The sequence below is a fragment of the Arctopsyche grandis genome, chromosome 11, assembly GCF_051622035.1.
Source record: "Arctopsyche grandis isolate Sample6627 chromosome 11, ASM5162203v2, whole genome shotgun sequence".
NCBI classification, from domain to species: Eukaryota; Metazoa; Arthropoda; class Insecta; order Trichoptera; family Hydropsychidae; genus Arctopsyche; species Arctopsyche grandis.
In genome coordinates, this window is record NC_135365.1 from 18,491,606 (window position 1) to 18,510,770 (window position 19,165).

Consider the following 19,165-nt stretch of genomic DNA (forward strand, 5'->3'; position numbering starts at 1 on the left):
ACCGAAACGGGAAGTAGCTTCACACGATCTGCGATCTGAGAGGGTGCACCGGAACTGGAATAGGAGGGGTGGGGTGGGGTGATCCACCTCCGTGGGACAGTTTGAGAGGCGATGGTGTGGTGTGTTTGCTCCTCGCAGAGCCCCTGGCGTTTCGCACCGTGCGTGAAGGTCTTTTTTTGCCAATAATGTTGCGCAAATGAGTGACACGGCTGCCGCGGCAGGGCACTCACGAAGGTCAACGCTTCCTCGCGCGTCCACCGCACACATCTTCTCTCTGACCATAGACCATCCGACCACTGCTCATCTCACTGTCAACGACCTGCGGGGATGACGCGTTTTTAGATCTAGTACGAACGTGCGTCATTAAAAAAATATACGTATACTTCTACGCAGAGTCGTAGTGAGGTTTTTTCCTGCCCTAGAGGCGTACCCGAACGCTTGGCGCCCTGTGCTAAATTAACTTGGTTGATCGGACTAGCTTTTTTATTTTCATCAGGCCTCTGGAACACTAATACAGATTTTTGACACATTTATTTATTTTAAAAAGAAAACAGCATTGAGATCAAAATAGTTTCTAAAAATTAATAACAACAATGAGAAAGCAAATAAAATCGAAGAAGAAAAAAAGCATTGAATAATAGTAGAAATGGCGGTTCGATGATTATTCCGCATAAAACAAACTCGCAAACGTCACTAAAATCTCGATGAAATGAAAATTCCTGAAAATTCCATACATCGAGAGTCACACATGCAAACTATCATACTAACGAAAACTCGAGTGCCAGATATTCCGTATTCGCGATTTTCGTGGCAATGAATGTCGTTTGCGCGATCGCAATGTGTGCAATAATCCGTTTACCAGATATGGCATATCTAATATATAATTTTGAAAGAGACTGTAAGTATGTTAAGTTTTGGTGGAAGCATCGAAAACAAATCAAAGTTTATATGACGACGATATCGTTGAATATTATTTTTTTTCGATTTAAATAAATTTAATAAAAAAACAAATGAATGTTTACTATTAGATTAGCCATGTTTAAGCTTTTTATATTACAAATACCGAGCGAAGCCGGGTAAAACCACTAGTATAATTTATGATCAAACAAAGAATAGAAATTTAAAACAAGAAAAAGAACAACAAAAAATATGGGGGAATATTGTTAGAAGAGCAAGTTCTATATAAAAAGGAATTTTAGGAATAGTTGAAAGAAAAGGAATTTATGTAAAATAATTAAGGATTACAGAGGGATCTGATTTGACATTGGAATATATCGACATATATCACTATCATAACTAGTCACCGGAGCCTGAGGGGGCCGTGTATTGTTCAAAGGTTGTAAATGAATTGTTAAAGGTTTGCCGAACAATGGATAGCACTGTGACTCCTACCTCTAATCATAACACTTACCTAAAAGCCAACTATTATTAAAGAAAATAAATGATTTTAAGTGTAAACTGCCACTTTGGTTGACTGATCTTCAAATTTATTGTGTTATTTAGCATTTAGCTTTCATATTTATAAATATATGAAATTTCAGTTTACGGTTTAGTTACGGTTTAGTACTACTTCCGATTGAGGAAAAAACTACTAAAATTTGTTATTTCTAATATGTGCAAAATTTTCAGCCCATGCCCAGTGAAATTAAAAAGCGGAAATCTATAAGGAGGTAGTTCTGGTCAATATTCCACAAATTCTCAACTAGATCAGTTGAGAATTTTTCTTTTTCGTTTAGCCGTCCCTTGAAATGTGCCAGCCTTAAGTTCCACCTTACTTGCCTTTGCCCACGTAGATGTCTCTGCTTATGGTCCAACTTGTACATATGTTTTACATGTTATATACATATGTAAATTTTAAATTATAATAAAGGAGACAGTGGTGACAAATATAGGATTGTCTTAAAAAAATTAAAAAAATCAATGTTACCTTAAACATTTCAATAACTTATACTAACTTTTAGTTTGATATGTTAAATAGTGTTGAAATTATCTCCGAAATACACAGTCATACACTTTTTTAAAAAAAACCTGAGATCGCTGATTGATATACTAGGTAAAAATCAGTTAAAATGATGATGTCTAATTTTTTCACGACTACAATATACTTCGTATAGATAAAGTAAAAATAAATCAAAACTATATTCTGTCGATTATATGTACAGGGTATTAAATGTACATGTATATTTTATGTGGCTCATACATGTGTGAAATTGAATTTTGCGGTTTACATACGAGATCTAACTTAAATTTGTATTTATCTTATTCCAATTTTATCCTGAATGCTGCTGGCTATTCTGGTTATTGGAAAAAATGAGAAATTTTAGAGTGAAGAAAAATAAATAAAAAACGTTAATGTTCTGGAATTCTGCTTTTAATTATCGTTGACCTTTCAATCATCTTTAATTTGCCAAAATATATATTGTCATACACACTGGGACCATTTAAGTATGGAACCGTTTGCACCTTGGACTTAAATGCTTTACGACCCCGAGACGAATCGGCGTCCATGTTCCTTATACATTCATCCTATTAATGTATAAAATATGTATTAACCAAAAGCCTTTTAAAATCTAATTTATCTATTTTTAATTTCAGTATTGATGGTGGATAATGCCTGGAAAAATATTATAGAAGAAACACAAGTGGTGGTCACACGAGGTGCCCCACTATCACTGCCTTGCAAGGCGCCCGATCCTAGAGCTGCTCTTCAAGCCCGGCGCGAGTATTCCAACGTATTGGATATCAGCAAAAACTATGGGCAGCCGGCTTCCGTTTATGAGTCTCGTATAGACTACGATAACCAAAGAAGTCAAAAAGCTGAAAAAAACACTGATTTTGCTAACAGAAGAAACCCCTATCACAGTTTACCAATCGACGATGACGATGACGATGAACAAATCGACAATGCAAATGAAGACGACACCTCCGGGCAGATGGAAAATGGTGAACTTTACGCTAACGATGACGTTTCCGATTCGAATACGTCCGATTTTGTGAAAAGGAAGAATGGGTCCAACAAGCGGAAATTGAACAAAAAGTTAGATAAAAAACAATTAGACAGTGATTCGAAAAGGATCTTAAAAACGTTTCAAGCCAAATCTATTGAAGACATTGTAGATTTACGAGTCACTTATCGGTGGTTCCACAATGATACCGAACTCCCTGTGAATGATACGAGGTATTCCATTTCGGAAAATGGAACATTGCACTTCAAACGTTTTGGTTTCAAAAAAATTGGTAACCAGGATATTGGAAAATATCGTTGTATTGCCGTTGGAGCCAATGGTTCCATGATTTCTACGGCTGTGAGTTTGGCTTTCGCATGTGAGAATATTGATTTGTCTATGATGGATTACTTTAAAAATACAGCACTAGTTTGAAATTTAATAATTATGTAATCATTTTGTACTTATTATTGAAATTTATATTTTTAGCAATGGATCGTAATTTTTCCTATTATCCAACTAACACTGAAGTTAACGAAGGTGATGCAATGCAATTAATGTGCTCTATCAAATCTGTTCCACGTGCGAATATTGTCTGGGAAAAAAATCGATCAATTTTGTCTAATGATAGAAGGTATGTGAATACACGCTTAATTATTATTATGAAAATAAAATATATTATACATAGGTAAATCCATGAATGATTTAATTTCAGGTATTATACTTTTCCATCTGGCTCTTTATTAATTATCAACGCCAATTTAAATGACGCTGGTGAATACAGGTAATATCAGAATAAGTAATCTTATATCTTTTGTCATATGTTTATATTTCTATTTTCAAATGGCTTAACTTGTTTTTAACAGATGTATAGCAACGAATAATATTTTAAATAAAACAAAGTACAGTTCTGTAGCGACGGTCTCAGTTTTGCAATCTGCCTTGAAATCATACAATCTAGAATTTGTCAATATTAAAGATTTCGTTGAACCTTACAATAATATCACTTCTTCGCATATTATTCCGGCCTTCAGCGTGTATCGTAGTAATATCTCATTAGGATGTGCTGTAAAAGGCCGACCAAAACCCAAAGTAGTTTGGAATTTCAAATCAGATGACGAAGAAACGGAAGACAAAGAAATCAGTTCAATGGAAATTTTAAGATTGAATGATGTAACGGAGGATAAAAGCGGAATTTATACTTGTGTAGCTGAAAATGAAAAACAAAAAATTCAGCAGGTTTTAATTTTATTTAATATATTATGAATGCTAATTATTATTATTAGTTCAAATGTTATTAATTTACAATTTATTTTCGTAGGTTTACAATTTGACTGTCTTACGAACTCCATTTCTTAAACAAACGCCAACATCGGAATACACACCAGCAGCAAAAACTGTTAGGTTTAACTGTTCTGCTGGTGGGAATCCAACACCCAAAGTTTTGTGGTACAAAGATGGCAAACCTTTGACTATAAGTGGACGAGTAAAATTTAAAGTATCTGAAAAACGACCCCCAGTTCTTATTATAAGCGACACTGTCAGTTCTGACAAAGGTATTTCATTATTTTTAAAACATTTTCCTTTTTAAAATACATATGTTCCATTTTTTAATATTTCCATCACAACGCATTGATCGTTCGTTTATAGGAGTGTATCAGTGCATAGCTTCAAATGAGTTGGGAGAAGCAGCAGCTTGGGGTGCATTATCTGTAAGATCACCCATGTTTGTTGAACCGCCTGTGACCGTACATTGTATCCCTTTAACAAGTACTAGTATTCGCCTTATCTGGGACGCTCCTAAAGATCTTGAAGTTGTTGCATACACAGTTCATTATACTTCAGGCTAGTCTTTATTATTTCAGTAATGAATTATTATTTTTTACAGTTATTTAAAACAATGCGTTAATTTTTGTAAAATTATATTAGATGGTGTCGAAGAGTCAAAACTTCAATCGAACATTGAGTTTGTCTTAGAATTCGACACACCTTATAAACAGTTTGAATTTTATACCAAAACATACACAAAGTCAGAAGCTAGTGATCAATCATCACATGTTACATGTCATGGACAAGGGGGTAAATTCAAAAAATAATAATAAATTAAACTATTTTAAGTTAACAAAAGTTTATACTTAATATTTATTTCGTTTCAGTCCCAATGATGCTGCAATCTAACAATAATTCTATTACTATTCATTGGGAAAATTCACCTTATGTAAAACAGTGGCAAGTTCAATGGCGACTGATCAATGATGAAAATAATATTTTTAATAGAACTCTATCAGAAAATATTACGACTTATTCAACGAGTACGATTTTTAATAAATTTATGAATAACTTGATTTTTTCAAATTTGTTAACACATACATATGTAATTTTAGATATGACTTCAATGGATAAGTATGAATTTCGTGTTTTGGCATCTCCAACTGAACTTTGGCTAGATCAAGATTTGAGTTTTATTCGTTGGATATCTATGAATTCAAATTTATCAAATTTTAATTCTTACGCTGATGTTGGTAAAGGAAATTCAACAAATAAGTAATTTTTTTTTATTAAATATTTGATTCTCGTTTTTTTATAATTATTGTTGAATTTTGTTATAACTTTTATGTGTCACGTTTAGGAACGCCCAAAATCAGTTTGATCAGGATATTTTCACTTGGAGTGCGCTCAAACCAACTGATGTAATAGCTACGTCTACTACTTCTAGAGCAATAAATATCACATGGAAATGTGATGCTGCTGAAAAGAACTTAAATGGTTTTGTTTTCATAGTGTGTTATTCAAAATATGATGGAAGTCCCGTTGAGAATCGAAATTTTAAGTTGAAAGGAAAATGTAACGAAAGGTAATAATACACATGCACTTAAAATAAATAAAATTCAACTATTATTAAGTATCAATTAAAAATTCTTTGGAATAATTTATTGTTTTGTTTTATGTTCTTAGTTTCAATAATTGGATAGAAATTCTTGGATTAGAACCCGATACGTTATATGCTTTGAGAGTTCAAGCTGTTATGCAAAATCATCTAAAAAGTGGTTCTTTTAGTGAGACAATTCTTTGTCGTACCAGAAACAACAGTAATTTTTTACTATTTTTAGAATATAAATTGTTTATTCTATTTATAATTTGTTTCTTTAAATTAATTATTGTATTGAAGTTTCAAGTTCTGTGACTAATATTCGGTGGGCATTTATGGATGAAGGTATAGTAAATATATCTTGGAGTCCCAATACAAATTTATTCATACACAAGGATGAACAGGATGATTCAGTTGATCAAGAAGACGAAGTTCAAAAAATTTATACAGTCTATTATAGTCATAATCATTTGGCTCCACTTGCTGAGTGGAAAGCTAAAAATGTGACTAACAGTACTCAAATTGAGGTTAAAAATATGATCATTTATAAATAAATCAATTGAACATTTTTAAATAAATCAATTGATTTTTTGTTAACATTATAGCTAAAAAATTTACACGTCGATTTGAACTACTATGTAATGGTATCAATATGGGGAGAAGAAGGGGGTGCTGTAATAAGCATTCCTCCACGAGAAGCATTAAATAGTTCATTGCAAAATATTACGCCGGAATCGTCATCCGATTTTAATACTACAAATGATCAGCAGTTTGGTGAGATATTTGTTTTCTTTTAAATTTTCTACAAGATATTTTGTGTATAATCTTGTACTTCAGTAACTGGTCTAAATAAGCATCTTAGATTTATATATAACGATTATTTCAGGTATAATTCTGGGAGTTATCTTGTCTGTAACTATTGTTTTAATATGTGGCACTGTAATAGGTATTCAACGTCATAAAAATCGTCAAAACTCACGTAATGCCCAAGGACCTCAAGTACGAACAAATAGGTAGGTTTAGTGATTGAGAAACCACATACAATAGCTGTTTCAATTTCATTTAAATTTTTCGAAAAAACAAAATTACTCATATGATATTGTCTATTGTAATGCTAAAATTCGTAAATTTTACAGGATTGGTGGAACGGATTTTGAATGCAAGGAATTAGTTAGTCCCCCGACTAATTTTGATTCTAAGGTATTTAAAATTGAAATGTTATTTATCTTATTTTTTTTATATACTTTTACTAATTATTTATATTACAGACTGTTGTGTATATGAATGGTGTATCTAACGACTCCAGGGAACATGGTGCTGGAAAACCTTTATTAAATGGACATGTTCACATAACAGAGAATCCTCGTGTGAGTATGATCGCCTTTATATAAACTATATAATATATTAAATTAAGTCATCAACTTCCGAAATTTGCAATGGTTTTATTTTATAGATTTAAATTCAATTTACAAAAACATCTTTTGATTTAGATTGACAAGTCTGAAAATTTTAATTGTCTGTTAAATTTATTTTCATATGAATATTATTTATAGCCAGTATATAGTTTGGTGATTGCATTGATGCTAACCACCGAAGGTCCCCAGTTTGAGCCCTGGTTTGACCTCGATTGAAAAGCATTTGTTTTGACTTGGATATTTGTGACTTAAACTTGATCGTTTCATAGTAGGGTTTGCCGATTTATCTGATTTCATTGTTGAAATGGCTCCTCACCAAATTTACTATTTGTCACCACTATTGAAATATAATTTCAAACTTATAAACTTATAAAATAAAATTTACATAAATTAAATCCTTTTATTGCATATTATTATTGGTTTAATATGATATTTTATTTTAAATAATTGATTTTGGTATATTTTAGTTCTCATCAAAAAGGCATTTACCAAATGGCACCTGTGGACAATTGGCAAGGAAAATAAATTGCAATCCGGTGTTTGCTGGAGCTTTAGATGTGTCGCGATATGATGAATTGCCAGATGTCACTATAGAAACCATCCTTGAAAATGATACATCTTTAATGAATACAAATTGCACTGGTGATGATGTGGACTCGAATCAAATATTATCGATACAATCTCCAACTGTTTTGAAATTGAATAAAAATGGTATTCATTCAGAAAATTCAAATAATGATTGTAAAGTTTCTACTCCAATAGCTGTTACAATGGTAGGTAGTAATGCTATTCAGGTTGATAGAAATTCAAACTCTGAAGTTTCCATTGTGAATAGAATTAAGGAGGCATTTAACAATGAAAATGTTGAAAGTTGTGAACCATCCTTATTTAATTCTAACAAAATGAGAATACCGGGAGAAACACTAGAAAAGAAAACCGAGAGAGAACTTAGTGTTAATTATAGTAAATTAGAAAATATGAAAAATAATCATCCATTAGATGCTGCGACCGCTTTAGATTATCGAGAGAACGGAAATTCTAGGCGTATAACACCAGCTCTGGGTCCCAATGGATGATTATATTATTAAATTAGTTCAGTTTTAGGAAATGGAATTATTCATTTTGGTTGTTGACCAAATAATATGGTATGGATAGAATGCTATGTCGAATGTTTGATTTTGAATTGAAAGTGATATTTGATGGTGGAATGATTGTTAATTAGGATTATATTTTGAATCCTTACACATTCTCTTCCCAACCCCTTTTTTGGGTACCCTGCCCTAAGAGAGCTTCACATTTGAGCTGTAAATTGGTAAATTAAATTATTTAAAACTGTTTCTCAGCCCACTTAACTTTTTTGAATAGAATTATTTTATAAAACGATATAAAATTTGAGTATATTGAGCTATACCTAAAGTACATTGAAGTTTCTCTACATTATAAAATGATGTCCAGTATTTTAATATTCATAATGCAATTCATATTGACTTGCGAATTGCGAATAATCATATATTTATAAAGCAAATCATCAAATTCAGAGTCATTGTATGGAAATAGTTTTTGATGTTCCATAACAGTTATATGAAGGTATGTAATATCCACTTGTTTTTTTCTTATATTGTTTGATTTAGAACAAGTATTACTTGTTATTAAATAATGAGGATAATCAAAATTCAGCATGAGATTAAGCCCATTTCTTATTGAAAAAGTGTTCAAATATTAGGTTTACATATAGAAATTTGTATGTTTCATCATAATTAATTAATAGAAATATAGAAACGGTAATCGTTGTATATAATTTGCAATTGAATATTGGTATATCATTTTGATATGTAAAATCATATTACACCAATACCTCACTTTATAGCCGAGTTACCTTCCTGAAAAATCGACCGCAATGCGAAATGTTTATTCGTTGGTCGAAATGCAGCACTTTTGATTAAGTTAACTGTCAATCAACAGATGACTGCATCCTCCATTATTTGGCTTGTTTATAATTGAGTTAAGTCTTATAAAGGACTGTCGAAACCTGAAAATCGCATAGATCAAAATGGCGCAACAACATAAATGGGCATATAATACTTGTGGGTTTTATTTAGCATATCTTGAAATTTTATTTTAAAATTTGTTTTATTTCACAGTTGTACCTTTTTTTTTGGAAGTCCCGGGCCACACTGATTTTTGTCGTCCGATTAGTTGCACGATCAGACCAAATGTATGCAGTGAGATGGAGCGTGCTACACCCACCAACTCTTTGGTCGCTCAAATTTCCATATATTTGATCTTATCACGCAATTAGTCGACAGACAAAGTCGTCCGATGTGGCCCGGTTCTATTATGAAATAGTATTCACCTCGCGCCTTGGGATTATCCCACGGTTAATCGTGACATAAAAATAGGGATTGTAGATTCTTTATACATATTACAATAACATAATTTACCTGAATTTAGTATTGTAAGGGCCTCAGCACACTTACCGGACCGGCCGGTGCGGTTCTCCCGTTGTGTACACCAGTACGTAAGTTTTCATACAAATGAGCGATAGCCGCCACACTACAGTCCCTGACCAGAATATTACGCCACCCCTCTCGAGATGCGTTTGGGTAAATTTGTCACGGTCGTAAATAACTCATTATGGGAACTCTTGGCCTCATTTTTTTTGTGATCTTATCCTTAAATGCAACTCTATTCACTAGCAAAAAATATCGGTGGATTATCCCTCAAAAGGTCTTCAAAAACAAAAGAAAGATGTTTGAAATCGGTTTGCGTCTGAATTTTGTTCAATATTGACGTGCGTTTCCGTTAAAATCATTCATTATTTTGTGAAAAGCACTGTGTTTTTTTCTCTTTTACTGCAACTTTATCATATTTCTAAGGTAAGTTGGTATTTAATATCTCAAAATTTTACTTTGTTTTATGATTTAAATTGCTTGTAAAAATTTTATTGGATTTTTTTAGATGGGTAGAAAATCAGATCATTCTAAAGAAAAAATTGCAAGCATAACATCATTATTAAATACAAGAAAGTTTTCTCAAAACAAAATCGCGACAACGTAGGGCGTCTATTAGAAAAATAAAACAAAATCTGGTCCAAGCTGGATTGAAAGTACGGCGACCTGCAAAGAAGTCAATGTTAACCAAAATAATGCAAAAATCTCGTTTAAATTGGGCCAGACAGCATCAACACTTCTCTCTGGATGATTGGGAACTGGTAATTTAATATGAAAAAAAATAATTATGAAATTAGACTAAATTTACAAAATCATTAATATGTGACCAAACGACGTCGTATTGTTGACGTAGATATTTCACGTTTTCGTCCTTTAATTGTTGAATATTTTTTTTTGTAATAAATCGATTCTTGGAAACAAGCCTGGCGATTTTTCGATCCACACGAGGGTCAAATTTTTTTTTAGTACCACTATTAGCTCACCGATTGAGTGTGGGGTCGCAATCAGTCTCCAGATTTTGTTTTATTTTTGTAATAGACGCCCTACTAACACCCTCCATTGTCGCGATTTTGTTTTGAGAAAACTTTCCTGTATTTAATAATTATGTAATGCTTGCAATTTTTTCTTTAGAAAGATCTGATTTTCTACCCATCTAAAAAAAATCCAATAAAAGTTTTAAAAGCAATTTAAATCATAAAACAAAGTAAAATTTCGAGATATTAAATACCAACTTACCTTAGAAATATGATAAAGTTGCAGTAAAAGAGAAAAAGACACAGTGCTTTTCACAAAATAATGAATGATTTTAACGGAAACGCACGTCAATATTGAACAAAATTCAGACGCAAACCGATTTCAAACATCATTCTTTTGTTTTTGAAGACCTTTTGAGGGATAATCCACCGATATTTTTTGCTAGTAAATAGAGTTGCATTTAACCCATTTGAACCCACGCGTTCAGTTATGAACTTACACGATGTATGCCAGCGCGGTCGTTCACGGCATTTTACAATTTTGCGTCGTAAAATAAAGGGATCACTCAGGCCGGCCGTAAAACCTTTCGGTACGCTTGGTTAGATGTTGGTGATGAATTTTAAGAAAGTCACACGAAATTAAATCAGTTCCTTTTGGAGTTTTGAGGGAATAACATCGAGCGCTTTTCGACTTGCAGATATGTCGGAAGAGAAAACATACGTAAGTTTTTTATTTATCTTTATGTTTCTAATACAGTAGGACTTATTGTATAATATGCATAAGAGAAATTGCGTTTACATATCTCATATTCCTGAAAAAAAAAATCAAAGTCGACGGAGTCGTATATGACTCCTTGGGATAATGACACATATTTTTTTCCAGAGAATGCAATTTTACTACTGCAGAGATACGGGAAGAAATTGATAATTGGGACGAGTCTCAACTTCCGGATTCCATATACATACATATTACCACCCCTGGAAACTGATATTCGGTTAAAGAAAAAAGTAGGGTGGAAATCAATCAACCATTTAGTATAAATAAGTATAATAAATATATGGGTGGGGTTGATCAAATGGATAACCATATTTCTAAGTATTAGAGGGAAAAAATGGTACATGCCTATTCTGTTTTGGAACATCGATGTAGCTGTGAATAACGCTTGGATTCTTAGCAAAAGTTTTGGTTGTAAACTTGATAAATTAGGATTTATCAGACAGGTAACAGAGACGTTGTGCAAGTGTTATGGTCAAAAACGAAAACAATTGGTCCCATTCAGACCCGGCAAAGTTAATCAAAATCAAAAGGAAGTTGGAAGACATTTGATATTGGTCAAACAGAAAAGGAGAAATTGTGGACATTGTAAAAATAAAACGTTTTCCGCTTGTGATAACTGTGAAATTCCATTGCATGACAAATGTTTTGTACCGTATCATAATAATTAATTATTTTGTCTTCATGTATTTTGTTTTTACGACTTTTGAACCCAAAATCTCATTTATGACATTTCTTCTTTTAAAAGGATGCACCCTTTTTTTGTTGACGATGTGTATATGTCACAATATATGTACCTGCGTGTGTTATGTTATGCGATTTGAAAATATCATTTTATCGAAGAAATGCGTGTTTGTTATTTTTAAAATTAATTTTATAAATTTCTTAACAATAAAATTACAAATAACCAGTGAGAAAGTATTATAACTGATTATGTGACTCAATTATGATTTTTGTATTACTTTAAAAAACATGTTTCATTAGCCCCAAAGGTCGTTCACGACACCACCTTGAAAAAAATTAAAAATGTTGAAAAATCAATTAATTATCCATCCCTATCCTATAAAAAATATTTCCCATGAAATAACTCAAAGATTTTGGAAAATAAACGAAAAAATAGTCCTGGGCACATGGGACATGTGTTTTCACGCGAGCTCTGGGTTCAAATGGGTTAAGGATAAGATCACAAAAAAAATGAGGCCAAAAGTTCCCATAATGAGTTATTTACGACCGTGACAAATTTACCCAAACGCATCTCGAGAGGGGTGGCGTAATATTCTGGTCAGGGACTGTATGTGGACCGCCCGCAATCCCGTCGTGCGAACTGCAGGCGTCTGCGGATGTTTCAATTCCGCATGCGGTTGTCAGTCGGTCGTTGGCGCGCGCATTCGTGTATAGCTTGAGTACTACACGATTTTCGACACCGGTCGATTCATTTTTGAAGTCCAAAGTAGAGTATGCCCTTGGTACTTGAAAGACAAAAGCTACAGTGATAGGACGAGCATGGGACGAAATTTTAAAAATTGTTACGATCGAGGCGGATTGCGGTTCCCCCTCAATGCCGCCGCGATCGTCCGGAACGGCTACCGGCAGCTTACGAGCCGCACCGGACGATCCGGCAAGTGTGCTGAGGCTCTAAAAAGGTAGCTTTTTGTAAGGGGTTGTTTTGCTTTTGATAAACTAACAGTTGAATTAGACAATCATTCCACAAGGTATTTCAAGATATGCTAAAATGCTTAACCGGATTATATGAGCACTTTTGTCGTGCCCCTTAACGTTATAACGTCCAAATTAATCACATTATTATTCTACATTATAAAACCAAATTTATTGTCTTGGTTCGACTTTTTTTTTTGATTTTCAGAATCGTAAACAAAAATTATGCCACAATTAAAAAATACCATTAAAACGAAAAGTTGTATAAAGAGCGTCTGTAAAGTAAGGTATTAGGTTTTTAGAACTAAATGAAAAAATATGTAAACGGCTTGGTAACTACTACACCCAATATGTCAGTTCATATTGGATGAATCGAATTACATTCAATCGTCTCAATTACTATATACTGTTTCGAATCGAGACACATTCGTTACATATAAAATTAAATCAGCAAAAAGATCTTTCATGAAGACTTTCAGATAGTAAAGACTTGGGGAGATTTTTTTTTAGTTTTGCACCAATGGTACAAATTGATTTACATTCAGATAAAAGTAAATTATACTTTTCAAACAGTAGTGAAGTTCCTCTGAAAACCAAACTTATAATTTTATTATAGGCATAGTATGCATACAGTGCATTTGCATACGTGTATGTAGTTGAGTAATTGTGTGTGCATGTGTACATGCTCTAAGTATGTTTTTGCGTATATGTAGGTATGAGTCTGTATAAGTATGTATTATTCAGTTATAATTTTTAAAAATCTGAAAGTATAGATATTGATATGATATTAATTATAGTTATTGAGGTGTTAAATGCATTCTAAAATGCCTTAAATTTTACGTGTTTTACCAGTTTTAATAGGAAATTTTTTGTTTCCTTTTTCGTAACAAATATATGACAACAATTTATATAAAATGTTATAAAATTTCACAGTTTCTCATTATATTTGAATATCTATTACATTGATTCTTAACTCATGTTTTCAATCTGCGAATAAAAAGAAAGCAGTTAAAATATATTCTTAAATCATAGTTCATTTCATTTAATGTATTTTTTTGCATGATACATTATTATTATTTATTTTAATAGTTATAACATTCTCAAATGTTTCATATTGTAGAGTTACTACTGGAAAATTATCATCTATCTAAAAATCAGATGACTTCCTAATTCAAATTATTGCGTTTACTAATTTTCTAAATTTATTTGTTTCTAATAACTGTCGTTCTAATAACTATTCAGATATGATAAAAAAAACTTTGTTGAAAAAAAGTAGTCATTGAACTATCGCTTCACAAAATTTCAAAGAGCAGTGATATTTATACAAGGTATAAATATTCAAATATACCTAAATAGATTCTGTATCGTTCATTTACTAAATTTACACTGACTCCTGGCAGTAGTTCTACAATATTTGAGTATGTTATATTTTTGTTGAAAATTTGCCATGGATCCATGAGTTCAGAAACATTAGATTATTAAAATACGTACATACAAATTAAGATTTTTCTCTTTGTAATCGTATCACATTCTGAATTTGTTTCTATTATTTATAATTTTTTAGATATGTAAATAATTTATTTTTAAAGCATGTACCTTTTTTATATCTTTTTAATTATAATTTATATAGGATTAGTGTTGTAATCGGATGATTGCGGGTAAATTTACATTATAATATCATATATGAAAATTTGAAACGCATTTTCTGTAAATCTCATTCGGATCTAATTACAATCATTATTTTTTTACGACTATACGAAAAAGGATTTTAGAAAGGAAAATTTTTCCAAGGATCTGAAAGATGATCTATTTCTATACTACTTACACTCCACTTCTTTTTAAAATATGTTAACTTTTTTGTATACCGGTTCACCAAAAATACCAATTTTAACATTTAAATTGGTCTGACAAAATAATATTGAGACTTAAAAATACTAAACACTTCAAAGTTTGACTATTTGAGAAAATTGGCATTTTGTACTTAAACATGTCAAATATGTATCAATATTTATTATTTGATGCAAATTCGTGTATAATTAATTGTGGGTCATGGGTAATCACTAGTGTCATTTTCAAACATGCACTTGTTTATTGTACATAATTATATTTTTCATATTTTTAAATATTTTTTTATAATACATAATTCATTCGTGTTTAAGAATAACAAGCTGAGAGTACAAATAACAATAATTTATTACCTTTATTATAACATTGTGTATTATATAATATATGTGGTATAAGGTGGAAACTGTAACGTCCCATGATTTAATATTTTCAACAAAAAATTCACCAACAAAAATTATTTCCTCATCAATTTCACCAATTTACACACCTCTTCATATTTGTACTGCTCTTCGTGAAAAATTGGATAGTTTTGTACACTACACAAAACTATTCATGAAGGTTTTTTTTTTTTTAATACTTATGTTATGGCCCTTTTGCAAGCTGGGTTACGTTAGGATTTTATATACCAATGCCTATCATTCACCAGAAGTGGTTTCCCATCGCGTTGATGTCAGTTTTTGTGCACATATTATTATTAATTCTTTGCCAAGGTTATCAAAAATTAATATTGGTAATTTTTGCAGACAGCTTATTGTTTGTTTTTAATAAAACTGTTATTGTTGTACAACTTTTTGTATTTTGATCAAAATGTAATTCCTATAATTTTACCTTTTAAATATCTATTGTACTTATATAAAGATAAATGTTTGTTTTGTAAATCTACAATTTTCAATTGAGACTAGACAAAATTTTTCATAAAAATTCCATTTTTTTTACTTTCCAATTTTCATTCACCGCTATAATACTTGGCAACACTATTAGTATGCATTATGATAACTGATTTTTGCACATAATTAATCCATAGTTATTTTTTCTCGTGGGTATGTGTATGTACTTATTTACATATACACATATATTTATTATAATTTATTGAAAACAATGTATTTTGGAAATGTCACAACCCTGCAGCTTGCGCAGAAATAATGTGCCAACACATGAATGACAGCAATGATGTGTTCAATAATGTTGTATGATGATCACATGGCTAACATCGCCTAGCGTGTAAAGGAGCCATTACAAGTTTTGTGGGCGATAACATTTTAATTATGTTTTACTCACCACTATCAGTACCTGACATCGAATTATTATTAGATTTTTTTATTCTTTAAGTACGGTAAGAATAATTCTAGAATTAATATATAAGATTTATGTAGTTTAATTTTAACTTATGACAATTATTATTTTTTATTTATTTTCATCCAAGACAATAGCTAAAATGATAATTATATGTATATTGCATTTAATCCTCTAATAACCTGTTTGAAAAAAAAATGTTCCTATTTATAATATACATATATGATAAAAAATTTTATTCCACTGCCTCATTAACGTAATAATAAATATAATTTTAATAATTTTTTGCTTTGTGAAATACAAAAATATTTTAATTAATTATCGAGTTAATTGCTTTGTCTAAATGAATATAGAATTATGACTATTTGATAATTTTACAGTTTTGATAAAATTTAGAATTACACCGTTGAAAATTGAATACAAATTTGTATTTTGTGTTGAATAGTAAACTCGAAATCTCAATTCATTTCATAATATATCTACCTATTTCGATATTCATTGGTGGATCCTTTGATGGTGTGGGAAATGAGTGTATGTATAATATATACACATGTATCAGTGAGTTTGATGCATTCATAATAATGCATCTTACTCACATTTGCTAATCCAAATGTTATGTATACGGCGTAATAACTTTGTTTAGCTGAAAAAAGGTCACAATTTTAGCAATCAAAATATTTTTTCACATGCATATAGAATTTTTTGTATGTGAAATTTCAATGATAAATAATATTTCATAGTAAAGTCAACTATGTAATTGGTATTATAGTGGTCTATTTCGTGTCTCACTCGTTTTCTTTTCTAATGGTGTTTCGTCATTTTCAAAATGGTATACGTGTTTGTAATCAACATTGTTTTTGTTTTATAATATGTATTCTAATTTTATTGAATATACATATGTATATGCACATTCACTGTTTGTACAGTGCTTTTGCTTTTGTTCATGAAAACGATGTGCCGAGTATGCTGTACTGATAAATACGGGCACAATGAAAGCACTGTATGCATTATTTATATTATATACATTTATATATGAATATTCACTGTTATCGATGATAGCAATAGGTCCAAATAGTGACTAAAAACAATGCCTTCGAAAAAAATATTTTTATCACTGTAAATACAATGCCTTTATAAAAAACCAGTTTGGAGAATATTAGCGAAATTGTGCTCACGTGCAACGTAACAGTATATAGTACAGAGTTAGTTTCATTTAACAATACGCATTTCATATATGTAGTTATTTTCACTAAAAATAGTAAATACATACATATGCGACTTTCCACATTCGTATAATATTGTATAAGCCTATTAGTCATATTGGAAGCGCAATTGCCTACTACAAAATAATAATACGATGTGCAAAAAGTGGAATTTTCTCAAATTGTACATAGTATTATATTACAATATGTATTGTCATTGATATGGTAAATATAAGTGAAGAAGAAGCAAAGTGAGTACTTTGTCGAATCATTCAATAATCAACTCACTTTAATAGTTGAAGTACAATTATTTTGAATACCTGATCCGAATACCTTAATTTATAACTAAATAAATATATTTCGTATAAACGTTAAACTAAGATAAATTTGAATGTGTATTTGTATCACATCAATAATACCAATATTTTATTAATATTTGTTGAAATATAATTGGGTTATAAATAAAAATGATGGAGGGTCTCGTATGTGTGTTTTACATTATGCTACATATTTATTTTGTCACAACTCATAATTTTGTAATGACTCTGTATGTATTAATAGCATTTTTATTATTCAGTAGGTATTCATCAATATATTATTATTTTATTATTAAGTATTTTTTGAATATTTTTTTTTATATCAACAAATACCTCATACTTTTAATCGTGTTCAAAACCATGTCAATATACATTTCTTTTTAATCCAACTACATTAACAGATACAACATTTCATACTATTTTTTTTTTATGTTAATGGTGGATTAAAATTACTAGATATTATGGTTTTTAAATATCTCTTAAGCTTGTTATTATTTCACCTGGTTGAATAAAATTTTTGGTAAATTTGTTTACCACTCTAATCTATTTATTAATTAATTACGATTTTTTATATTGTTCTTATATCGAAAATGCAGCTTTAAATGTTCGACTGGACTTTATTAATTCGATATTCCAAGATGCAACTGTACTTACTTTAGTGTTAAATTGCTACACATGTATTATTTTTTTCTGCAAATAATAATTTCTTAATTGAGCCTAATTTTATGACGCTTATCACAACTCTTCCGATAGAATGTCGATTGTGTTAACAAATTTTGAACTTATTGTTATGCATAATCTGTAGATTTAAATTTATTGATGTCTAAACATCTTAAAGTTTGAAATTCGCTTCAGTGACCGACGCTGCTGTATTTCATATTATTTATTATACACGTTATTTGTCATTTTTACTACTGATAAAGCAAGTAAATGTGCTAGTTTTAATTCTGTTTTGTGTAAAACGGGTATTTTTAGTTACTAGAAGTTGTATTGCATTTTGTGTCACATGACGATTTATTTAGCAAAATTGACATGATACATATGTTATCTTTTTTTAATAATTTTATTGTTTTTATTTGACAGTTACTTTAAAATTACATTCCGATTAGTACCGTTTGTGATGTTTATCCAATTCCTAGTGATACTTTCATCAATTCCATTTTTTCTTTTCATGTACATACAAACATACATACATAATTAACATTTAAACATAAACGCCATATACATTTGCACGCACACACATTCATAAATGCATATTTATATATACATACATACACTCATACCTCGAGTTTCGATTTTTAATTTTAGTTCAACTAATATTATTTTTTTATCGAAAAAGTTAATTTTTCCACCCCTTATTATATTTCCTGAAATTAGAATAATATTTATATGGCAAACGAGTTTATTTATAAATAAATTTTGTA

General features: G+C 30.7%; 2 protein-coding genes across 3 annotated transcripts in view; one reads left to right on the forward strand and one right to left on the reverse strand.

Annotated features, from left to right (window-relative positions):
* Positions 1-13,320, forward strand: part of LOC143919261 (uncharacterized) — a 69,705-nt gene extending 56,385 nt beyond the window's left edge. The window contains exons 2-19 of one of the 2 annotated variants that reach the window (XR_013261205.1): positions 2,596-3,324; positions 3,435-3,579; positions 3,661-3,729; positions 3,812-4,184; positions 4,267-4,501; positions 4,596-4,790; positions 4,875-5,024; positions 5,102-5,257; positions 5,330-5,489; positions 5,575-5,799; positions 5,901-6,034; positions 6,115-6,341; positions 6,420-6,588; positions 6,701-6,827; positions 6,951-7,014; positions 7,083-7,181; positions 7,697-9,679; positions 13,061-13,320. Coding sequence is in view for 1 of the 2 variants with exons in the window: in XM_077441474.1 (XP_077297600.1) it covers positions 2,596-3,324; positions 3,435-3,579; positions 3,661-3,729; positions 3,812-4,184; positions 4,267-4,501; positions 4,596-4,790; positions 4,875-5,024; positions 5,102-5,257; positions 5,330-5,489; positions 5,575-5,799; positions 5,901-6,034; positions 6,115-6,341; positions 6,420-6,588; positions 6,701-6,827; positions 6,951-7,014; positions 7,083-7,181; positions 7,697-8,305 (3,866 nt within the window). In the remaining variant the exon portion in view is untranslated. Of the gene's footprint in view, positions 1-2,595; positions 3,325-3,434; positions 3,580-3,660; positions 3,730-3,811; positions 4,185-4,266; positions 4,502-4,595; positions 4,791-4,874; positions 5,025-5,101; positions 5,258-5,329; positions 5,490-5,574; positions 5,800-5,900; positions 6,035-6,114; positions 6,342-6,419; positions 6,589-6,700; positions 6,828-6,950; positions 7,015-7,082; positions 7,182-7,696; positions 9,963-13,060 lie in introns of those variants that run through there. The other variant, XM_077441474.1, reaches the window with a different exon arrangement.
* LOC143919269 (uncharacterized) overlaps positions 1-19,165 on the reverse strand; it is a 494,191-nt gene that overhangs the window by 116,791 nt on the left and 358,235 nt on the right. The gene's annotated exons all lie outside the window — the stretch shown is intronic.